General features: G+C 35.2%; 1 protein-coding gene across 1 annotated transcript in view; it reads right to left on the bottom strand.

Moving 5' to 3' along the window:
• The window catches only part of LOC127880511 (rho guanine nucleotide exchange factor 3-like), a 61605-nt gene that overhangs the window by 28619 nt on the left and 6446 nt on the right, over positions 1–26540 (bottom strand). Inside the window, exons 2-3 of the mRNA XM_052427819.1 lie at positions 12652–12724; positions 11566–11637 (exon numbers count right to left, since the gene is read on the bottom strand). Of these exons, the coding sequence (XP_052283779.1) occupies positions 11566–11637; positions 12652–12724 (145 nt within the window). The remainder of the gene's footprint in view (positions 1–11565; positions 11638–12651; positions 12725–26540) is intronic.

Here is a 26540-nt window from a genome sequence, read left to right as displayed (position 1 = left end):
GAAAGGGCTTACCAAGATTCAAACAGACCCTTGATATTGTAAACATTGTCAACCACGTTTCAACAAGATTTAGTTGTAAATATTTCTTTGTTCTTAATTGAGCAAAAAAAAATTACCAAGATACCAACTTTCATTGAGACTATCATATTTTTGAGTCATTAAATTATCCTTTTCATTTTAAGTACATTGAGTAATTATTTCAAAGCAAATGCAGGATCCAGTTTTGTAGACGCAAGACTTACAGAGAGGATAAATGGCGCGCAAACATAAAGAACCTTTAGGTGAAAAATCAGTGAATTTGTAAAATAAGATCATAGTCAGGGAAGCTGCACAGTACACAAACACTCACAGAACACGCTAGCAACTGTCAAAGAACAATGAACTTTTTATCAGGACTAATGGAAAAACACTAAATGACAACAGTCACGTGAAAAACATTTACAACATAAGAAACAATGTGCACAATCCAAAATGAGACATAAACAAGCTATCATTGTCAGGGGACAAGGGCATGGATTGATTTTTTCATGGGTGGACAGAAATTTCCATATTTGCCAGCTTATGTACGGGCTAACGAGACTAGTTTCCGGTAAACTAATGAGTGATACTAAATACCAACTGCATAAATCACTGTCTGTTTTAAGTGGAAGAGGACAAAAACTGCGAGAGGCAATTAACCAATATTTTTCCTGATAATGAACTTCTGACCGACAAATTAAGTACTTAGCGAAGAACGTACAATAGAGTGGGTCTGTAGAGGAAAAGTTTGAAGAAGTGACGCAATTTCGTGAAGCATCTTACTTTGAACAAAAATAGCTTACCTGATTTGCACAAAGGGTGGTTGTGCAGGTCAAAAACATGTAAGGAAATAGAACTTGGGCATACGATGCAATTTTCCTGAAGGAAACAGTTCTTGACAATTGTGAGGAATGATCCATTAAAAGCATTTACTCAAACCCTGCATTCAATTTAAATTATATGATTAAATAACAAAACGTACACATGAGTTTATAAGTTCATAGTTTGGCAATTTGATCCGGTACTAATTCCTCCTATAGTTTCTTTCTGTCCAAATGTTTAAATTTTATTTCTTATATACACATTATTCTCATGAAATGTACTTACTGGTTTTCAATCTGTGAATAACAATTTTGTAATCAAACATATGCATAAGCTATAAATCAAAGCATGGACTATAGCAGAAGATCAATTATTGACATCAACCTTACAAACTGTGAACAACCAGAAAGATCATAATGTTTGCCAGTCATGACTATGTTTCTGATAATTAAATGTGTCAATTTGTTATACATATTACAGTGATTACAGTTCATACTTGACAGGGCAAAATTTGTCCTTTTTACACAATGTTGCAAGTTAAATGGCATTTTAAGAGAAAATCAATGGCTTGCTACAATTTAAATAATTGTTTTGTCCATTATTTTTTAATGCATGTGACTCATTGTGAGCTCTAAATACAGCTTCCTATAAAACTAAAATACTATGCAAGCACTAGAGGAACTGCAATATATCAATATATTGCAGTATTTTTGGCAATACAATAACCTAATATGAAATAATTTACAAGATATACCAGTATTTAGCACTATTTATACATTTTTACTTTGCAATATATTGCAAGATGTACGTGTTTCGCCCCATTTTTTAAAATAAGTTTCTCACAGCAATAAAAAAATGCTACTGAATTTTATCATAGCAATACTTTATTGTGTTTTAATTTTGGAATTTTTTGCTTGAGGTAGATTTTCTGCAGTGTTTTATAAAGACACAGTATACTATTAAAACTTTGCCCTCAGTGCCATAATATATTTTCTCTGATCACAATGAGCAATAATAATTAAAATCAATAATCAACAACAAACAAGAGGGCCATGATGGCCCTGAATCGCTCACCTGACTCATTAAGATCAGATGAAAACTATGACCTCTATTGTCTACACAATGTTTTTCTATGATTTGACCTAGTGACCTAGTTCCTGACTCTAGATGACCCAAACACAATCCCAATCCAGATTTCATCAAGATAAACATTCTGACCACAGTTCATAAATATTGGATGAAAACTGTGACCTCTATTGTCAACACAAGGTTTTTCTATTTATTTGACCTAGATTTTTACCCCAGATGACCCAAATACAATCCCAACCAGATTTCATCAAGAATTCTGACCAAATTTCATAAAGGTTGGATGAAAACTGTGATCTCTAATGTCTACACAAGGTTTTTCTATTATTTGACCTAGTGACCTAGTTTTTGACCCCAGATGACCCAAATAAAATCCCAACCCAGATTTCATCAAGATAAACATTCTGACCAAATTTCATAAAGATTGGATGAAAACTGTGACCTCTATTGTCTACAGAAGGTTGTTCTATTATTTGACCTAGTGACCTTGTTTTTGACCCCAGATGACCCAAATACAATCCCAAACCGGATTTCATCAAGATAAACATTTTGACCAAATTTCATCAAGATTGGATGCAAACTGTGACCTCTACTGTCTACACAAACAAATTGTTGACGGACGGACGCACGGACACACGCAGGCACGCACAACGGACGCCGGACATCACACGATCACATAAGCTCACCGTGTCACTTCATGACAGGTGACCTAAAAATATGTGTTGGAGATAAACATGAACAGTTGTGGTTAAAATCCCATAGAAACAAGGGCTGTTTGTAAAACATGCATGCCCCCCTATATGGACTATAAGTTGTAGTAGCAGCCATTGTGTGAATACGTTTTTTGTCACTGTGAATGGTGGTGGTGGTGGTGGTGGTGGTGTAGTAGTAGTAGTAGTAGTAGTAGTAGTAGTAATAGTAGTTGTAGTAGTAGTAGTAGTAGTAGAAGTAGTAGTAGTAGTAGTAGTAGTAGTAGTAGAAGTAGTAGTAGTAGTAGTAGTAGTAGTAGTAGTAGTAGTAGTAGTAGTGGTAGTAGTAGTAGTAGTAGTAGTAGTAGTGGTAAAAGTAGTAGTAGTTGTGGCAGTAGTAGTAGAAGGTGGTGGTGGTGGTGGTAGTAGAAGTAGTACTAGTAGTAGTAGTAGTAGTAGTAGTAGTAGTAGTAGTAGTAGTAGTAGTAGTAGTAGTAGTAGTGGTAGTAGTAGTAGTAGTAGAAGTAGTAGTAGTAGTAGTAGTAGTAGTAGTAGAAGTAGTAGTAGTAGTAGTAGTAGTAGTAGTAGTAGTAGTAGTAGTAGTAGTAGTAGTAGTAATAGTAGCAGTAGCAGTAGCAGAAGCAGTAGCAGCATTACAAGACCAATACTTAAGAATGATCAAATGGGAAAAGGTAACCTAGCACTGGCAGTAAATATGGGGCTCATTTACAGGTCAGATTTGGAATCTCTGCTGTAAAATGAGATTTTGAATGAATTAAAGGGAGGCAAATCTGTAATAAAAAGAACATGCATAAACCGTAGTTTTTTCCCTTGTTTGAACCATGCTAAATCCTTACAAGTTTGGAAAGAATTGGATGAAAAATTTGGACTTTATTGCATAAACACCATTTTCTCAATTCAAGGGGAGGTAATTCTGTACTTCATGGACCAATAATGCTCATTTTTTGTGGGGTTCGTGTCCTCATTGATATAAAGACACTGTGCAAATTTGGAAAGGATCGGACAAAAAATGTGGAAGATTTTTTTAAAGTTTTCACAAAATAGGCAAAAACGAATAAACATGCAAAGTTCAACAAGCTCCTGCGGCCATGTTTTTTGACGAATCAAATTTCTTTGAACAACTTTTTCAGGGGAGCCTTCAAAGGTCATCCCTGTGAATTTTTTTGAAAATCTGATGAGCGGTTTCTGACAAGAAGATTTTTTAAGGTTTTTACCATATATGGTCATGGCGGCCATCTTGGTTATGCGATCAAATTTTTTTAAACAATTCTTTTGTCCCATGACCTAGGGATGCTCCACATGAAATTTAGTTGAAATTGGCTCAATGGTTTAGTAGAAGAAGATGTTTACAAATTGTTTACAGACAGACAGACGGACGGACGGCCGGACGCCGGACGCTGAGTGATCACAATAGCTCACCTCGAGCTATCGCTCAGGTGAGCTAAAAACATCAAAAATCCTATATGTAAATGATCCCTTTTCCAGAAATTTTTTTCTATAATATTCTGTAATGATTTCTTAAAAAAATGCTGGACACTACAAGTATAATTGACATACATTAACAGAAATTCCCATCGCAAATGCCATCAATGTGCAGTTCTAAGAAACAGTTGTTTTGCTTGACGTCACACTACAGACAACGAAAAATAAAAAAGTTAACAGCAAATTAAAACGAATCTCGTCACAGCACTTAAGAAACTCACTGCCTTTTATTGCAGCAGCTAATGCGTTGATGAGCATTTTCTGCTTCCTTATTATTTAAGCTTGATGGATATTACCCATATTATTTTCCCAATGTCTAGACAACTTCCATGTGACGCCGTGTGAGGCGTAGTGACTACAGGACCCTTTAAACCAACCACAGTTTTTTCCCCACCATTTCTGGAATGGGGCCGGGTCCCTTTGGATTGGGAAAATTTGCAGCATTGTGACTAAAATTGGGAAATAAGTGGTGCTGTTTTTTGCTAAAAATTGCTTTAAAATTGAGAATACAAGTGTTTTTAGTATTATATTTTACTACCTTATACTAAGGTTGAATTTATATGGATGGGAATTTTGTTGTTGAGGGACAGGGGGGGGGGGGCTCTCCCATAGGGAATTTTAGCTCCCACTTGGTAAAAATATATACTTTTTCTATTCGTGAGAGTTTTCTAAAGGCATCATGATCTTTTAAAACAAATAAGTATTTTTTCAGTAAAGTGCAACCGCACGTTTGTAATATAAAGTCCCCACACTGATCCGACATTTTTCAAACCGTTCAAATGCGCGGTTGCACTTGACTGTAAAAATACTTATTTGTTTTAAAAAGATCATGATACCTCTCATGAATGAGCAGGCTCTCCACTTTATCCCATTAAAAATGGTGAAATATTATAAAAAGAGATATTTAAAAATGTTAATTAGGTCGCGCGTTATTCTCCCAACACAGATCCGAAAAAATCAAGTGGTATAGGCACCGTGGATACTGATGAGCAGCAAACAGCATAAAACCTGGTTTAATGCTGTTTGCTCATAGCTATTTTCACTTTGCTTCTAAGTGGAAAAGGGGTAATCAATAGAACAATCATTGTGGAGGCTTCAGTGTAATCCCTGACACACATGTAATGCAGAAATTTTCAAGATACTTGGCTATTTTAGTCCGGTAATTATACACCAACACTTAATTATATAATGAAGATATTTTCCAGAAATAAGAAAATCATGCTTTGGTTTCATATTTTGTTAGTCGTTCTATAAATGGCAAGATATTAATGAAGTGTATTTTTTTCAAAATTGCCTGTCATGTGGTTTTCCTGATTAGTAAAATTTCACGTGGACTAACATGTGTTCTGAAAACGCCCCTCCACGCTTCTTGCGAAATTGATTAATTTGATCCAAAAATGTAATTAAAAAATGCGAAACAATCAAAACATTATTGATATTCTTTTCAATCAGGAAGATTACATCACATGTTTCAATGTTACATTGTACTTATTTCAAATCTTAGAAATGTAAAGTTATCAAAAAAATTCACAATGACCCCCCCCCCCACATCACACACCACCAAAATTAAAAATAAAGAAATAAAGATTATTTCATAAGTCAAATGAACAAAGTACATAAACAATGTTTTTTTCTTGAATCATCTACATTGTACATGAGCTTAAATAAGTATAACTTTACTGTCGATTCAAGCAATGAATGTAAAGTTTAATTGCACTTTATATTTGTTTAAATGGTTAATGTTTTCTCCATATGATATTTAATTTAAAACAAGAAACCGTCAGAGACGGGTTACGCTCCCCAAAGTTTTTTTTGGTCACAATGTTGCACTATATAATCAGATAAAAGGAAACGTCTTTAGGGGCATAACTTTGGACAAAATAATACGATGGATGGTTTAGCAACTTAAAAATTTCAAAGGGCCATAACTCTCTTAATAAATCATCTAACCAGAACCCACTAATAACATGTGCATCTCCTCCATGTAGTTAAGATTCCCATAAAGTTTCATTGAATTCCAGTTAGAAGTTAGGGAGAAATAGTCCGGACAAGAATTGCACTTTATTTACAGTTTATAGAAAATTTTAAAGGGCCATAACACTGTAAAAAAATCATCCGACCATAACCTGCTGATAATATGCACATCTCCTGTTGGTAGTGAAGCTTCCCATAAAGTTTCATTGAATTCCCGTAATAAGTTGCTGAGAAAAAGCTCGGACAAGAATTGCACTATATGTACAATGGAAAATTTCAAAGGGCCATAACTCTGTGAAAAATCATTCCAAGAGAACCCGCTGATAATATGCACATCACCTTTTGGTGAAGCTTCCAATAAAGTTTCATTGAATTCCGGTCATACATGTAAGTTGCTGAGAAATAGCCCGGACAAGAATTGCACTATATGTACAGTTAATGAAAAATTTCAAAGGGTCATAACTCTGTGAAAAATCATCCGACCAGAACCCGCTGATAATATGCACATCTCCTGTTGGTAGTGAAGCTTCCCATAAAGTTTCATTGAATTCCGGTCATTAGTTGCTGAGAAATAGCCCGGACAAGAATTGCACTATATGTTCAGTTAATGGAAAATTTCGAAGGGTCATAACTCTGTGAAAAATCATCCGACCAGAACCCGCTGATTATATGCACATCTCCTCTTGGTAGTGAAGATTTCCATAAAGTTTAATTTAACTCCGGTCATTAGTTGCTGAGAAATAGCCTGGACAAAAATTGTGCATGGACGGACGGACACACGGACAGACGAAGCGGCGACTATATGCTCCCCCGAAAAAAAATTCCTTAGTATATAAAACTCATAGCCTAGAAAAAGGCTATGTTTAAAGTGTGTTATAATCTATAGATTATTGAACTTGAAATGAAATTAACTAAACAGTTTCTTGATTGCAAAATGACACTTCAGCAGCACTTTATAATATAAATAAAACAAGAGCACTGCATAAGGGGTGCCACACTCGGCTGCGGGTGCAGTTTTGAATAGATGAAAGCTTGTCAGAATTTATTTTATTTTTTCAGAGGTCACAGTGACCTTGACCTTTGACCTAGTTACCCAAAAATGGGTGTGGCATGTAGAACTCATCAAGGTGCAGCTACATATGAAGTTTCAAAGTTGTAGGTTGAAGCACTTTGATTTAAGAGCCCATGTTCAAAACCTTGACAAAATGTCAAGGTTTTAGCGGACGGCAGACACGACACGACGAGCTGGCTATGACAATACCTCTGGTTTTCTCCGAAAACAGCCAAGCTAAAAATTCAGTAAAACATGACTTATAAGACTATTGTCAAGCAATATAAGTCCCCTACCTACACAGGATCCACCATTTTCAGCAATATTTGTAGTTAATTTGTTGCCATTGCAACAAGAATTCTTGACTTAGGAACAAAATGAAATGACGGGCATAATCTCCATATTGTCATCTAACATTGTTTGGAGTTTCATGAAAAAATATGAAGAACTTTTATAGTCATCGCAGGATCCACTATTTTCAGCAATATTTCTAGTTTATTTGTTGCCATAGCAACCAGAATCCTTGTCGTAGGAACACAATGAAATGGCGTGCATAATCTTCATATTGCCATCTGTCCATGTTTCAAGTTTCATGAATAAATATGAACTTTTAAAGTTATCGCAGGATCCAGAAAAGTGTGACAGACTGACTGACTGACTGACTGACTGACTGACTGACTGACTGACATACTGACGGACACACAGAGCGCAAACCATAAGTCCCTTCGGGTTTCACCTATAGGGGAATAATAAACAGTTGGAAATCTGATATTTATAATAATATTAATTATGTTTCATTCTTATTGATTTCAGGGTTTTTCTATATTTTTCCCAATCCAAAAGACACAGGTTGAAAAATATTAAGCAAAAAAAACAAACACTGTTACTTCATATTGGGAAAAATGGCTAGAAAATCAGATTGAGAATGCATTTCTTTCTCTACTGCTTTCAAGTGCCTAATAGCTGAACCCTTTCCCAAAGTAAAATGTGCATATTATTTCGCAATTTAGAGCAAAACATTCCGAACTAACAAAAAAACTTTGTTTTTATTTCCTAAATGAAAGTGTAATGATCATATTCAAAACTTTCCAGCCTATTTACAGACTGACATTTCTTGTGGATATCCATTTACCATTGACAATTTAGTATACAAAGGGAGAGAACAGTTATAGCAAATGGGTCTTGTTTATCTAATATTTCCAAAGCTTCAACTAATAGAGATGGATAGGGAAATCAACTAAATATTAAACTTTATTTCAACTTTCTTTTTGTTTTGAAACAATAAATTGGGAATTTTAGACAGTCTTTTAGGTATAATATATACATTTTGAGATTGTAAATGAAACTAGAGCTTTGTCACAGACGTGACGAATACCCCCACATGCCGCATTGACACATAATATTTTGCATGTCGTCTTCACAAAAAACAGCGGACACCATGCTCAATTTTTAAAACGCACTAAGTGACCCCTTGACCTAGTTTTTGACCCAGAAAGGCCCATGTTCTAACTTGGCCTTAAGATCATCTCCATAAAACTTCTGATCAAGTTTAGTGAAGATCAAATGTAAACTACTTGAATTAGAGAGCGGACACCATGCTGAATGTTAAAAAACGCACTAAGTGACCCCGTGACCTAGTTTTAGGCCCAGAATGGCCCATGTTCAAACTTGTCCTAGAGATCATTTAGAAACCTTGTGACCAAGTTTGGTGAGGATTGGAGGGAAATTACTTGAATTAGAGAGCGGACAACATGGTGAAGTTTAAAATGCACTAAGATACCCCGTGACCTATTTTTTGACCCGGCATGACTCATATTCAAACTTGACCTAGACATCATCTAGATACAACTTCTGACCAAGTTTGGTGAAGATTGGATTAAAACTACTTGAATTAGAGAGCGGACAACATTGTGATGTTTAAAACACCCTAAGTGACCCCGTGACCTTGTTTTTGACCCGGCATGACCCATATTCAAACTTGCCCTAGACATTAGCAAGATACAACTTCTGACCAATTTTGGTGAAGATTGGATAAAAACTACTTGAATTAGTGAGCGGACAACATGGTGAGGTTTAAAACACACTAAGTGACCCCGTGACCGAGTTTTTGACCCAGAATGGCCCATGTTCGAACTTGACCTACACATCATCTAGTTACAACTTCTGACCAAGTGTGGTGAAGATCGGATTTAAAGTACTTGAAATAGAGAGCGGACACCATGCTCAATGTGTAAAACGTACTAAGTGACCCCGTGACCTAGTTTTTTACCCGGCAAGGCCCATGTTCGAACTTGGCCTTAAGATCATCTAGATACAACTTCTGACCAAGTTTGGTGAAGATCGGATTTAACTACTTGAATTAGAGAGCGGACAACATGCTGAATGTTTAAAACGCACTAAGTGACCCCGTGACTTAGTTTTTGACCCGGCAAGGCCCATGTTCGAACTTGGCCTTAAGATCATCTAGATACAACTTCTGACAAAGTTTGGTGAAGATCAGATGAAAACTACTTGAATTAGAGAGCGGACAACATTGTGATGTTTAAAACACCCTAAGTGACCCCGTGACCTTGTTTTTGACCCGGCATGACCCATATTCAAACTTGCTCTAGACATTAGCAAGATACAACTTCTGACCAATTTTGTTGAAGATTGGATAAAAACTACTTGAATTAGAGAGCGGACAACATGGTGAGGTTTAAAACACACTAAGTGACCCCTTGACCGAGTTTTTGACCCGGCATGGCCCATGTTCGAACTTGACCTACACATCATCTAGTTACAACTTTTGACCCAGTGTGGTGAAAATCGGATTTAAACTACTTGAAATAGAGAGCGGACACCATGCTCAATGTGTAAAATGTACCAATTGACCCTGTGACCTAGTTTTTGACCCAGCAAGGCCCATGTTCGAACTTGGCCTACACATCATCTAGATACAACTTCTGACCAAGTTTGGTGAAGATTGGATGAAAACTACTTGAATTAGAGAGCGGACAACATGCTGAATGTTTAAAACGCACTAAGTGACCCCGTGACCTAGTTTTTGACCCGGCAAGGCCCATGTTCAAACTTGGCCTTAAGATCATCTAGATACAACTTCTGACCAAGTTTGGTGAAGATCGGATGAAAACTACTTGAAATAGAGAGCGGACAACATGCTGAATGTTTAAAACGCACTAAGTGAACCCGTGACCTAGTTTTTGACCCTACAAGGCCCATGTTCGAACTTGGCCTAGACATGTAGATACAACTTCTGACCAATTAAGTTTGGTGAAGATCGGATGAAAACTACTTGAAATAGAGAGGGGACACTTAATACGAACCGACTAACAGACCGACAGTCTGACAGACAAGCTCACTCCTATATACCCCCCTAAACTTCGTTTGTGGGGGTATAATTAGAAAGTTGGCCCCATTTAAGCCCAAATTTGAAAACAACAACAGATGTGTTTGTCAGAAACACAATGGCCCCTATTGCGCCGCTTTAAAATAAAATTTCAATATATCATTTGGCAGGTTTAGAAATTTTCTCCCTGTTAAAGCTTATTACTTCCCTTGGATTGCATTTTTTACTCTTGACCTTGAACGATGACCTTTCACCACTCAAAATGTGTAGCTCCATGAGATACATACATGTATGCATGCCAAATATCAAGATGCTATCTTCAATATGCAAATGCATGTGTTTATAGTCTGATTACTATTTACATATTCAATCGACTTTGACATTTGCCCCCCGATCACTGGGATATCAGTCGTCCGTTTACAATATTGCAAAAGTTATGGCAAATGTTAAAGTTTTCAGACGGAATGACGGACAGACAGTTCAAATGCTATAATAGCCACCCTACCGGGGCATAAAAACAAAACAACAACAATGCTAATATAGAGGAAAAAATACACTCATAGCTAACATCCATCAAAGCTAAGTAGCAAGAGATACAGATGAAACGTGTCATTTAGGGTTAATTTCATACAGACAGACAAACAAACAAGCCAAAGAAGGAGCAGACTGGCGTATTGATATATGCATCTTGGAATCAGAAGATGCCAGCCACATTAAAAGGGGCTAAACTTTTTTGATTGTTGATGAAGGATGACAAAAATGGCAATTGCACAAATCAATATTATAAGGAACAATGCCGGCAAGTTTGAATGCTTTTCATTGAAAATTGCAGTAGAATGCCTGCTGACAAGTCTGTCTAAGGACAAACAGACTGACAGACTTTCCATGGTGATTCCAGTATACCCCCTTTAATTTTGTGACTGGGAGGATGTTTTTTTTCATGAACCCATGTTTAAGTGTAATAATACAATCAAACATATGCAACGGCAACATAATGGATCTTAAATGAACAGAGCAATAGATTTTGAAACTGAAACATGTATGCAAATCACTAACGTTAACTGTGCACAAACCTGTTGACTGGTGCCAGATTCAAAACTCTGCAAACTAACACAGTCATCTTCAATCTTGCGCTTTCTTTTACGCTGAAATACCAGAATACATGTGATATAATTATCAAATAAACCAAAGAGTAATTATAAATTTATAAATATAAAAACAACTCAGGGCTAACGCTAATGTCAATGGACTGGTTTGCCGGTGATGTTAAACTTCAGAGTCAGTTTTGACAAGCTCTTCTTTTATTGAGTTTTAACTTTTTGAAGGTCTATTTTTGTTCACTTATGTAGGAAACAAACATTGTTATGGTCAACTATGACATTTAATCTCTTAGTGTGACCTTGATCTTTAAGGTGAGGAGACTTGTGTAACAAACAAGACAATGCCATAGGATGGCTAACATTTGTGCCAAGTTATTTTTACTCTTGACCACTAAGTATGACCTTGACTGTTGAGAAAGGGAGACGAGTGCTACATGCAACATGTCTTATGGTGGTTGACATACATTTCAAGGTAAAGGCTCAGGGATTTCAGCAGATTTTGAAAACCAGGAGTCAAAATGCCCAAGGTCTCAAAAGAATGAGGGGTTAAAAAAAAATGATCATGGTGAAAATACTGAAGTAGCATGAAATGTTCCTAGGTGAATGTATATGGTTTTGCAATAGCTTTCTTGTATCATAATAATGAATAAAACATTTTCACAAAAGCTTTATTATTTCCATAAATTATCATTTCTGGTCCTTTTTTTAAGTTGGATTGTGGAAAACAAATGTGTCAAAATGATGCAAGGCTTATTTTGTGCAGGAGTCAAAAATGAGAAAATTGCAACTTGCTTGCATCAAATTGCAGGATTCTTCTACAATTGAAATCACTGACTGGCTGGAGTTAAACTTCTCACAGGCGTAAAGTGTGAGTGCTATATGATGTTTTCTTCGAATGGGGGCCATTACCAGCAAAACAGCCACTCATGTGTTTTTAAACATGTTACAGGAAAAAGGCATTTTGTTTCTGACAAAACTTGTTTGAAAATGTTAAATAAGTTTATAGCAAAAGTATTCAGCAAGGTACCATACAAAAGTTCTTATTCAATTCAGTCATACCAAAATTGACAATTCAGGAAAAAGTCCAATCACTGAATGTCTTCTTGATTTCTTTTCTTCATTGCATGTAACCCTGGAAAACAATATACATGTATATAAATTTAGTGTCTATTTTGGGAGTTTATCATCTGGATAATGGGAAATTTGATTTACAAAAAGACAGGTAAGTAGGACAATACAGAGTCTATTTAAATGTGTCGTCATTAAACATAAAGAGCATTCACATGATTTAAACATTTATTGATGCGTTTTAAAACATGAAAAACACAATGAAAACATTCTTTATTATAGGTCCGTGTTGACAAAATTTACCTCTAAGCTACATGTAAAAAAATGCTCTTTTTTGCTGTTATACATGTATTTTGTTACTTTCAATTAAAGCTTTTTCTGTTGCAAACAAATCATATCATAATAATAACTAAACAGAAAATAACAAGAGATGTGTTTGTCAGAAACACAATGCCCCCTACTGCGCTTTGAAGCCATATATTTGACCTTTGACCTTGAGGATGGCCTTGACCTTTCACCACCCAAAATGTGCAGCTCCATGAAATACACATGAATGCAAAATATCAAGTTGCTATCTTCAATATTGCAAAAGTTATGGGCAATGTTAAAGTTTTCGGACCAACAGACAGATAGATGGACAGACAGTTCAACTGCTATATTCCACACTACCGGGGGGGGGGGGGCATAAAAATCAATAATGTAAAATAACTTTTCAATTGAGTGTGTTTGTGTCTAATTAAGCAGAAAACTGATGAGATCAGCTGTCAGTTTCCAGCGTTTTTTTTCCCCAAAGGAGAAAGGTACCTGTACCTCTACAATTGGGAATTTTTTGAGTCGTGAAATCTTCAAATTGGAAAAAAACGAGTCGCGGAATCAATGAATTGGGAAAAATTTGAGTCGCAAAATTGATGAAATGTGAATCTTTAAAATGCATTTTATCTATCATTAGGGGCTATATTCTGCATCACAAAGCATTATAAAGCTCTAGGTTTTCACAGAAAAACTACTGGTGATTATATTTTGACAATCATGACATATCATGTCATGTGAAAATTGTGTTATTGCTACTTCAGTAGGAATGTGCCTGTCAATGGAAAAATATATCTTCTATAATCACTGAGGTTGCAAAGAAAATAATATTAATAATTTTGTTTAAGCCCTTAAGTCTCGCAAGCCCTGCAATGTTTTAAGTGAGTAAAATTAAAAAATTAAAAAACAAAACAAAAACAACAACAATGGAACTTAGACTGGTTTGAAATCTTTCAACAATAGACAGTGAGAATAGCCACACATAACCAAAATGAGTTTTTAGAGTAGATTGCTTTAACAACTATCAGGGCCCTCCCTTGCCGCTAGGGGAAGACACCCACAGCCCTCATGAGGGGGAATTTCGCGTTGTTTTGGGCGAAAAGGGGAATTTAAGAAGATCTTTTCACCAACCATTCAACACCTAAAATTGCTATATTTTAAAGTGATTTACAAAAATATACATTTAATCAAAGGTTAGTAGCACCATACCAGCTGGCAACATAGCTATAAAAAAAAATAAAAAAAAGTTTTGTCTTTTTTGGATGGGGAATTTTTAGCTGAAAAAGGGGAAAAAAGTATACTTTTTTCATGGGGGTTATAAGCCGCCGATATTCGTCGGTAAAAACGGCCAAACGAGGGCCCTGACTATTTTCAAAGGTTAGTCTTATATTTTGTTTTCATTTTTTTTCAAATCATCAAATATGATGTTAAGATCATCTGCCATAAAATGCTAATGTATATGCTGTAATTACAGCATTTTTTTTCCGCAAAGGGGAAAGGTACCTGTACCCCTACAATTGGGAATTTTTCGAGTCGTGAAATCTTCAAATTGGGAAAAAAACGAGTCGCGAAATCAATGAATTGGAAAAAATTTGATTCGCAAAATTGATGCATTGGGAACCTTTAAAATGCATGTTATCTATCATTAGCAGGGTTGGAACCAATAGACTGCCCCTGCTTTTAACCGGCGGTTTTTACTCTTTAAAACCGACCCCTGTCAATACACCCGAAGTGGTCATTACTGGTCAATACTGGTTGATTGAACTTTACCCCCAATTTTGATGAATATTCCATGCTAAATTAAACAATATTGATAATATAAATTTAACAGACATGTTGTTAATAATGTCTTAAGCTATAAATACCCACTATTTTATACCTGTTCATGCAATTTGTAGGCCAATCTCTCAAAATTGTGCAAATTAGTGTAAGTTGGTCAATTGGATTTTTCTAGTTGATTGAACTTTTTTTCAATTCTAATGAATTATGACTGTTCACATAATTCTGTGCTTAATTCAACAAGAACCTGTCAATTACTGTGTATTAGTTGTTCCTCACAGTTCCCCAGTCTTTTCACCTATACAGGTTGGGGCACCCAAAACTGATAAAAGGCCCTTAAATGGCACCTTTTTGACACGTACCTTTCCTGCCATGTATTCTTACTCAGATTTCTTTAAGTACTTTATAAACAAAATAGTGAAACAATATTTTACTTTCAATTGATATAAAAATAAAAACATAAGAAATAATTATTAAAAGAAAAAAATAATTGAACAAAAGAGTCTAGAGTAGACCCACATTTGGAAAACATTATTTGTTGGAAAAATCAAGAACTTTGATTGCTTATTCATTTGAAGACCAATTGTGTCATGTTCTGATAAAACTGGGCATAATACATGTGCATAAAGTTTCAACACAGAGTAGCCTGTGCAGTCCGCACAGGCTAATCAGGGACGACACTTTCCGCCTAAATTTGATTTTCGGTAAGGAGGGACTTCCTTGAAACTTAAAATATCCTTAAAGCGGAAAGTGTCGTACCTGATAAGCCTGTGCGGACAACACTTTACGCACATGAATTAAGCCCAGTTTTCTCAGAACAAGACACAATTGAACTTTTAAATATGGAAGGAAAAAAAACCCTCTTAATACAGAAAGGAGACAAGTTAGAAGTAACAATTAAATTATGGCAAGTTATCTCCTTTTGTGTGAGTGAAATGAAATAGCCTAAGGGCAGATTTGCTTCATTGTCAATATCAGAGACATAACACTGCATGCATTTTATTACCAATTAAGGCTTAGGGGCCAGATTTATGACCCTAGAAAACACAACAGTTCTGTATGTCCATCTGCTTATCAAATAGATCTAACAATAGAACAGTGAAATACTATGGTTACTACAATAGTAATAATACTTTAGTAACAGCAGGTGTTTTTTTTATCTGATTTTGGGGAAAGGGCCTGTTCCTTTTTGAGGGGAAAAAAAATCGCGCGAAATGCCGGATTTTGGGGAAAAAAACACTCGAAACGCCTGATTTTGGGGAAAATAAAAAAAGTCTTAAATAATCAATTTAACATATTTTGCTGTTTTTAAAACAAATTCAAGGCAACAGATAATTTAATAATGCAATATGTTATATTTTCTACACTGGATCAGGTTAACTTGTACCTGAATGTATTTAAAGTTAAAAAAAAATAAAAAAAAATTAAAATTAAAAAATCCAAGGGGAAAGGGCCGTTTCAGCGGGTCCCAAAGAAGGAAAAAAGCCCTGAACAGATGTGATACACTGAGATAAAGATATTGCCTTAGTCCTTATGCATTCTAAGCCGTTTCCATAAATGATAAAGAAGTAATTTTTTACAGCTTTAAAGATTTTTACAATAAAAAGCGCAAAAAAAGTTTATCAATAACAGAATTATGATTGATTTGCTATAGAATAGCTTAAAGTCTTCTGTTGTGATGATTAAATTCTACAATTTTCAATCGACCAGTATTGACCAGTAATGACCAGTATTGACCGGTTTTAACCGGGTATTGACCGCCGGCCTGGTCAATACTCAATTGACCGGTCAATATGCCAACACTGATCATTAGGGGCTATATTCTGCATCACAAAGCATTTTAAGTAGGGATGGCAACGAATACCGATATTGGTATTCGGATATTCGGTCATCCTTCCGAACGAATATTCGGTCAACATCTGTTAGAAAAAAATCAACTATGTTTACCGTACCATTACTCCATGAATTCTACTTTCGTTTTTACCGGAAGTTCCCCGGAAGTGACTAAATATTGACACAGCATTGCCGTCGCTAATTGTTAAAATTGAATGACGAAAACTGTTTTTAAACTTTTAATATTGTAAATCAACAATAGAACGAGAAACATAATATTTACATGACGACAAAACAATTACATAACAAAACAGTTAGATCTATAAATAATTTAAGCTAAACTTAAAGATAGTATTTACATAGCGAACACGTGCTTTAATATTGTACATCAACAATAGAACGAGAAACATAATATTTACATGACGACAAAATAATTACATGACAAAACAGTTAGATCTATAAATAATTTGAACTGAACTTAAACGTATTATTTACATAGCGAACACATGCAAACAAAACACCGTTGCCACATTTAAAAGTCACTCGGATCGGCGTCACTGGGCACATGAACATTGTTCTTATTTAAAAACACGATTGCGTCGACCAGATCACTGGCGAGTCTATTTCTTAGTTTATTGATGAGCAATCCAGTGGTTGAGAATATGCGCTCAGATGGCATAGAAGTTGCAGGTACATATAGAACACTCCTAGCAACATACGCGACTTTTGGAAATTCGCTCTCGTGACGTTTCCACCAGTCAAGAGGTTTAGCGGTTGGCTCCATTTTCACAAGCAAATATCTCTGAAGTTCGTCAGAATTCTCTTGCTCGGTTAGAGGTTGAGTAAATTATTTTCTAAAAGCTTTTTTGATTGGACAACGTGATTATAACCGTACGATCTTTTTTGTTTTTCACACCAAGTCGGCACTTCCTTTACTTATTTAATCTTTTATCATGTTAAATGTAATTCGAGTTATTAGATCAAGACGGGTCGGTGTTTTAATTGCCATACGGTCTTATTTGTTTTTTTACACCAAGTCGGCTTTTCCTTTACTCATTTAATCTTTGATAATTTTAAATGTAATTCGAGTCATTGGATCAAGTGCAGGTCGGTGTTTTGATTGCCGATGCGATTAGAACCTATCATAATTTTGACACAAAGTGACTGTCTTTGTTAGGCAATTAGCGGGATTTATGACCGGTATACTGTCATCACCATAGCGACGAATTATCCGGACTAAACATTATGACACGAGGAACGACTTTTTGTACAATGTTTGAAGCAAATTTCACGAATACAAAGTCTTTGAAATTACTTGATTTTTTTTATTTTTTTCTTCCGAATATTCGATTCGGAAAATAGTATCCGAATATTCGGTCCGGGACCGAATATTCGGATATTTGTTGACATCCCTAATTTTAAGCTCTCGGTTTTAACAGAAAAACTACTACTAGTGATGATATTTTGACTATCATGTCATGTGAAAATTGTGTTATTGCCACTTCAGTAGGAATGTTCCTGTCAATGGAAAAAATATCTTCCAGTGATAGGCATAAGCACTGAGGTTGCATACAAAAAAATAATAATTTTGTTTTAGCCCTTAAAAGTCTTACAAGCCCTGCAATGTTTCATGTGATTTAAATTAAAAACTTAAAAACAAAACAAAACAAAAACAATGGAACTTGTACCCATTTTAAATCTTTTAACAATAGACAGTGAGAATAGAACACATAACCAAAATGAGTTTTTAGAGTGGAATGCTTTAACAACTATTTTCAAAAGTAAGTCTTATATTTTGTTTTGATTTTTTTTCAAATCATCAAATACTGTGAAACCATTTATTCTCGACAGCACAAAATTTCGTGATTTTTATAAAAATGACGATTTCGTCAGCACTTAAATTCGCCGATTTCTGATTTTGAATTTTTAAAAAATGCGTCAGTCAATATCTGATTTGTGTGTAATACATATTAGCGATCAATCGCAGTTGCGAAAAATCGTGGTACGAATGCGGGTACACACTTGAGAATCACTGCAGGAGGTGGGGCCTGTTTGTCACATGCCAATTAACTAGTCTTTTGTTATCAAGGGACAGTAATGGACCCTCTTAATGTATGCCATTCACACGTTCATTGTTATGATTAGCGGACAAGTGGGATCGAATAACCGTTAACGAGTGTTTGTAACAACGAAGCCAATTGCCAATTAGTCTTATTCTATTTTTATTAAAATGCTGTCAATACCGTTTTAAATCTGTTTGTGTTATATGAAAGAGGTTGCAGATTGTTAAGTGTTTTTTTTTCAAATAAAATGCTTTTTTTATTCTGATATCAACATTAAAATTATAAACTCTATGTGTGTGTTTGTTCTTAAAAAGTAAACTACCGGTATATAAATCAATTATTTAAAAATAAATAAATTGATACATATAAAATAGTAATAAGTGTGGTTAAACGCAAACAACAAACAGCAATTAAAATATTCTTTATTAATTTGTGATAAATAAGCATGATGATCACACGTCGTCATCTTTTCATTTGGTTATTGTCTTTCATCGGCATTCGCTGCGTGATGGCTAATATGCAACACCCCTGAAAAACACAATGCACCCAATGGGTAATAAAGTTATAAACAATTAGCGCTAATTCATTACCATTCTACATAAACGAAGTCAACGCATTCGATACAGCTGTACTGCACACGCGTTTTAAAGAAGTGTAACGTGTCAGTTAAGTACCTTGTGTAATCTACATCCCTTTGTGTCAAAACCGGATTAATCTTGATTACGAAACAGCAGTGAATGTGTGCATGGATTATGTTGGAATTTAATGCCTCATGTCTACGGTAAAGTTTTTAAATATTGTTCAACTTAGTGTTTGTTTTTGTTCAAACATAGACCATGATTGTTCGTTAGGATCTTAAATTCGCCGATCGGTGGACTGACGAAATTTATGAAAATTAATTCCTGACGATTAATATGGAATGAGTGATGTATTGGACGTCATCAATTGATGACGTTCATTGAACGAATGATAATGGCGACTAAAATTCGTTAAGCTCCTGGTTATAGCCGCGATTTGGGAGTCTTTAAAACTGGCCCAACACGTTTGCTAAAATTTGACATGTTAATGGACAAGAACGCGATCTACACGATGGCATATTCGTCATTCCTGGGAAAACTCTAGTTTTTGATAAAATGACGCAAAAGAAGTGTTTTTTATTGCGCAATCGCTATAAACACGTGGCTTGGCCGGAAGTACATGTAGCGTTAATAGCAACCCCAAGACAATTCACCCCAGGAGACAATTCACGCGCAAGACAATGCAAATTTGATTTTAAATATTTTTTCGTACCCATATTTTTTTCGTACTTGATTTTTTTTGTACCCATTTTTTTCGTACCCAAATTTTTTTCGTACCCAAAATTTTTCGTACCCCAATTTTTTTTTCGTAACCATTTTTTTCGAACCCAAATGTTTTTCGTACCCAAATGTGTTCATACCCAAATTTTTTTCGTACCCATTTTTCGTACCCAAATGTTTTTTTACCAAAATTTTTTTCGTACCCATTTTTTTCGTACCCTATTTTTTTGTACCCAATTGTTTTCGTAACCAAATTTTTTTTCGTACTCAATTTGTTCACACCCAAATGTTTTTCCTTCCCAATTTTTTTCGTACCCATTTTTTTCGTACCCAATTTTTTTTAATGTACCCATTTTTTTCGTACCCAAATTTTTTCGTACCCAAATTTTTATTTGTACCCTTTTTTTCGTAGCCAAATAGTTTTTCGTACCTTAATTATTTTTGGCATAAATTGTTCGTACCCAAAATTTTCGTACCCACATTTTTTTTCGTACACATATTTTTCTTACCAAATTTTTTTTCCTACCCAATTTGTTGTGGAATAATTTTTTCGAACCCAAAACTTTCGTACCCACATTTTTTTCGTAACCAAAATTTGTGTACACACATTTTTGTGTCGTACCCAAATTTTCATTCCCACAGTTTTCTTACCCAAAATGTTCGTACCCACGTTTTTTAATCCCCACTCATTCCATGCCGCGAAACCCTTAAGGTGTCGCAACTCTAGTAATGGTTTCACAGTAAGATATTAAGATAATCTGCCATCAAATGCTTATGTATATGTTGTAAATAACTATACTATTTTACACCCATGTCTCATTATTTTTAATTTTATGTTAAACTTTTATTTGTTTATATCCGTATCCAAATAGTTTCTGTCCAGATTTGACACTTAAAAAACTATACATAGATCTTAAGTAATATGCGCATTGAACTCAATTCGGTTAAATTTTTTTTATAATGTAAACACAAATTAGTGTTGGGAAAGTTTATTGATGTACGGTAGATTGGTCTTTACGATGGAATTCTTTCACAGGAAAAATCGATCACTCATCGCGGTTATGTAATCCAGTCACATTTTAGACAGCAGTTAAAGTTGCGCCCCTTTGAAAAGTTTTGATTACTTTCTACGCACCAATTTCCGGCGAAAATAAATGGCCTAAAATGAAAGGCTCAACGATTTCAAAAGATATTTTCAGCAAAAATTAAAGGCACTGGCGATTGAGAACGGCACCTAAAATCGTTCGGAACGGTAGATATCGAGATTGGGAAAGGTCCGGTGCTAAAATTGGGAAGCCTCCGGTAGGCTTTGGGAAAGGTACCGTTCCTCTGGTACTAGAAAAAGAAGGAAAAAACGCTGTAATTAACTATAGTATTTTACACACACGTCTTAAGTTATATGAGCATTAAACTCAATACAGTTACGTTTTTTTTAATGTCATCAAAAATTAGTGTTGAGAAAGTTTATTGATGTACCGTTCCCCCGGTACTAGTTAAAGATGGAAAAAACCCGCTGGTTTCACACCTTCTCTCGTCTGCAAAAATAGGCTTATCACTGATATGAAGACAAGCAATGCCTTAAGGGCATATTTGCACTATTTTAATTAACTACAGTAAATGAGTGCCAAAAACTTGCTGCTAAATAGATCTGTTTTTGTCAGTTTAGTAAAAAGTACCAAGAAAAGAAATTGCCTTTTGAAAAAATGAGATTTTGAAAAACTTTTGACTTACAAATCAGAATGACTTTCAAACTATACAAGCAATCAAATGCATTTAAGATTACAAAATAATTGATTTAAATAACAACAAGGGCTGTTAGTAAAACATGCATGCCCCCCATATGGGCTGTCCGTTGTAGTGGCAGCCATTGTGTGAATACGATTTTTGTCACTGTGACCTTGACCTTTGACCTAGTGACCTGAAAATCAATAGGGGTCATCTGCGGGTCACGATCAATGTACCTATGAAGTGTCATGATCCTAGGCAAAAGCGTTCTTGAGTTATCATCGGAAAATCATTTTACTATTTCGGGTCACCGTGACCTTGACCTTTGACCTTGTGACCTCAAAATCGATAGGGGTCATCTGCAAGTCATGATCAATCTACCTACGAAGTTTCATGATCCTAGGCGTATGCGTTCTTGAGTTATCATCCGAAAACCATTTTACTATTTCGGGTCACCGTGACCTTGACCTTTGACCTAGTGACCTGAAAATCATTAGGGGTCATCTGCGAGTCATGATCAATCTACCCATGAAGTTTCATGATCCTAGGCTTATGCGTTCTTGAGTTATCATCCGGAAACCATTTTACTATTTCGGGTCACCGTGACCTTGACCTTTGACCTAGTGACCTCAAAATAAATAGGGGTCATCTGCAAGTCATGATCAATCTTCCAGTGAAGTTTCATGATCCTAGGCCTATGCGTTCTTGAGTTATCATTCAAAAACCATTTTACTTTTTCTGGTCTCCGTGACCTTGACCTTTGACCTAGTGACCTCAAAATCATTAGGGGTCATCTGCGAGTCATGATCAATGTACCTATGAAGTTTCATGATCCTAGGCCCAAGTGTTCTTGAGTTATCGTCTGACAACCACCTGGTGGACTGACCGACAGACCGACATGAGCAAAGCAGCCAATATTCCCCCTCTTCTTCGAAGGGGGACATAACAATTAATAGATACATGTACTTATCGCCAATAAGCACGTAGGAATAATCCGTTTAAGAAAATTTTATTTTTCTCTGAACTCTCTGTTTGCAGCTAAAAGTGTAACCAATGAGTAATGAAGGTGTTGTAAACTTAGGTGGCGTCCAAATATATATTATATAAGGTCCAGAATTATTGAGAAATATATAACCCGTTTATGCATCAAAGTTGTCTATAGTAGTTGCTTTGTTTTATTCATTATATTGGTAAGTATACCGGACTTTATTTGGCGTTGGAAATAAAGTGTTTTTTAATCACGGAAATTATACGAATTTCTTCACAAGTGATAATTTGTTGTGTGTTGAAATATAAGGAGTTGAAAGAATTTGCATGTACAAAAAAAACTCGCTAATCAGACCGGGTATCCAAGTGTCAAGGGTCATTCACAGTTTGCGGCATCTGTTTTGATAACGGATTAGTAGATAGCCCACATATGGTGTAAAATGACACTTATTGGCACCTATTGATAAATGATAATAACTTGCGCATTTTAAAATAGTTTCTTAACTTTTAACGTTATAAAACTAGCTACATTAAATTTGGAAGATTTAAACCGAAAGAAATAAAAATGCTTTATTGTATGTGATATTATTAAAAATTATAACAGATATATTTTTACGCATTTCATTAGCATTAAAAATATATTAAGCACAGTTTATAATGTCTTTTGTATTAGCCGACTTCATTAGAATGTCAAATTTATTTAATGCTGGCCACCTTTGAAAATATAGTTTTAAATATTCCTTTCTAATTTCTCTATACAGAGGACAAACAAGTACAAAGTGACACTCATTTTTTATAGCGTGTCCGTTGCAAAAACTTACATTTTCTATTTTCGCGTAGTATCATATTATAACGACCACGTTCGATCTCTAATTTATTTGACAAGTATGAGGCGAAACAATGCACCACCTCCGAGTTCCCGGCCAAGGTAGGTCAAGTGTATGGTGTTGTGCTGGAGTAATGCACATGTATATTGTTTAAATTCTGTTGTATTTTGTCACGTTCACTGTATATTCTATGTATTTTTTGTAAATGTATTTTTTGTAGACAGAAAATAAAAAAAGTTCAAAGTTTGTACTTCATTGAGATTTAATAGAAAATAGAATTCACATATTAAACAATATTATTATGTGATTGAAATACATTGAAATTATGTATATTTTGTAATAAAGAAAATAAAAAAACTTCATACATGTTTTATGTCGTACGCCATTTGATTTAATAAAAAATAGATTTCACATGTTTAACACTATTATTATTATGTAATTATGTTCTATTTTTTCAGTGTGACTGTATAACGTCTGTAAATGTTTGCTTGTAACTGTATATTTTGTTATATAAAATTTAATAAATTGTGTGATTGTGCTTGTACATTGACTGTATATATCATAAATGTATATTTAAACATAAACAACAGATAAAGAAAATAATTAACTTCATACCTGTTTTATGACTTATTCCATTTTGATTTATGTGTATTTGTTTGTAAACAAAATTTGAAACCTATAATAACAATAGTTGCTTTAAGGCCTTTTTGGTTCATTTTTTTGCCTTTTTGGTAGGCTTTGGGGCCTTTTTGGTAAGGCCTTTTTGGTATTTGGCCTTTCTGGACCTAAACCAACAACTAACGCAACACCTTATAATCCTTTTTATCCTATATATTTCCTTAGTATCGGGGGGCTACCGCCCCCAAGCCCCGCTTTGTCGATAGTGGTAAACAACTGCGTACCGGTAAAGTTCAATACGATGCTGTGCGGTAATCTTGCGCAGTTAAGGGTCAATTGGTTTAAAAACATGTTCTTGAATAAATTGACAATATAATATCTTATTTTATTATGAAAATAAGAATGTCATGTGCTTATTAACACAAAAATATGTCATTAATTCAGTGAGGAACTGTCCGATTTGATTTCCAAACAAACATGACTCACCTCATTTTCAATATGTCAGTGTGTCCGGTAATCTTGCACACTTGGTGTAATGACCTCATTTATGCAAAATTGTAGACATATCAGGTGTCCAAGTAGTGCCAAAAGACATTCCAGAAAATTATTTTAAAAATCACTTTGTAAAACCATTCAAATTTAATGAGGATTTCTAGTGCAGTTTTGGTGATGATGGTGGTGGCATTCTGTTGACTGTAGCAAAAGAAACAATAAAAATATAAAAAATGATTGATTTCTAGCGTGAAAAAAATGTTTATGCATAGCAGGTTAAATTTTACCCCGGATCATACTTCCATAGTTTACAGAAAATATCAAAACTAGGCCATCGCGCATGCGGACATCATACCAAATGTGGTTTGACAGAATGGCGGGAAATGATAACAATGTCGTCTGATAGGATATATTTTTAATAGCCAAAAATACATAACTGATCGGTATTGTGCAGTGGAATGCTAAATTACACGTTGGATTTAAGAATTTTTAATTTAAAGTATGAAAAACTCTAGAGACCGCAGGGAATCTGTGATTCATTTAGATTTATCGTAAGTATACAGTTATTGAAATTCAGATTTAAATCTACAAGCATGTCGGGCTAGTACTATGGGAATTTGAACAAGGGACAAAATTGTCACAAAACCAGGTTTTCATTGTGAAAAAAAAATCTGATAAAGGGAGAAAACTCAAACTGAACTTTTGAAATGACCAAAAAAAATTAACCCCCTTTGTAAGTTTTTTTTTTTTTAAATCTATTTTTAGTCGTGGCGACCTTGACATTGGAGATATTGACGTTATTCTTTCGTGGGACACACCGTCCCATGATGGTGAACAAATGTGCCAAATGATTTTAAAATCTGACGATGAACGACATAGTTATGGCTCGGACAAGCTCATTTATGGCCATTTTTGACCTTTGAACTCAAAGTGTGACCTTGACCTTGGAGATATCGACGTAATTATTTCGCGCGACACACCTTCCAATGATGGTGAACAAATGTGCCAAATGATTTTAAAATCTGACAATGAACGACATAGTTATGGCCCGGACAAGCTTATTCCGCCAGCCCGCCAGCCAGCCCGCCCGCATTCGCCAATCTAATAACCAGTTTTTTCCTTCGGAAAACCTGGTTAACAAGCCCGAGTCAGATTTTATTAGCCCAAATTTTTTGTTAAAAATGCAGATAAACATAACATAAAACATCCAAAGAAGCATTCATTTATTCAATCTTTAGAATATAATACAAATCTCTTATTAATTTTATCCTCATCCAAGTTAGCTTCTTCGTCATCTGAGCCAGCCTCTTTCGGATCCTGAAATAAGAAGAAATTAATTTTCACACACGGATTTCAATCAAATCACAATTATAAATATAAGCATAAAGTTTAGGTAAAAAAATAGCAGAAATGTATCCCATATATCCATGTGAAAGAGAGAGCAAACCTAAACCACCAGCATACATGCCATACGTCCCGGATTGTCCGGGACAGTCCCGGAAATGAAGAACTCGTCCCGCTGTCCCGGAAATCTGTCAAATGTCCCGGAATTAACAAAATCCATATATACATGTACCTTATCTTAGGCTTAACTGCACCTTGAATCTGTGTATATCTGCAGCGTCTCCATGACAATGCTTACCCGAATAGGCAGACTACGCTACGTGTCAAAATCGATCAATTAACAGGGGCCCTGTTATCATATCGATTGTCTCACGTTCGCGGTCAAACCGAAAAGGCGGCATTGTTTTATGTGGTTGTTAATTGGCTTTAATCTACTACGTCATTATTTCCCGCTGCGTAAGGGCAAAGGATAGTTGTTCACACATCTGAAGTCCAACATCGCTGAGTAAAAAATTAAAAGCAGTTTATGTTCGCACGTTTAACCGACAAAGAAGTTGAGTAAAAAAGTAAGCATATAAAAACGTCATCCTCACTAGGTTTATTAT

This window comes from Dreissena polymorpha, chromosome 5, assembly GCF_020536995.1.
Source record: "Dreissena polymorpha isolate Duluth1 chromosome 5, UMN_Dpol_1.0, whole genome shotgun sequence".
Classification (NCBI taxonomy): domain Eukaryota; kingdom Metazoa; phylum Mollusca; class Bivalvia; order Myida; family Dreissenidae; genus Dreissena; species Dreissena polymorpha.
This window is presented reverse-complemented; position numbering and strand designations above follow the sequence as displayed.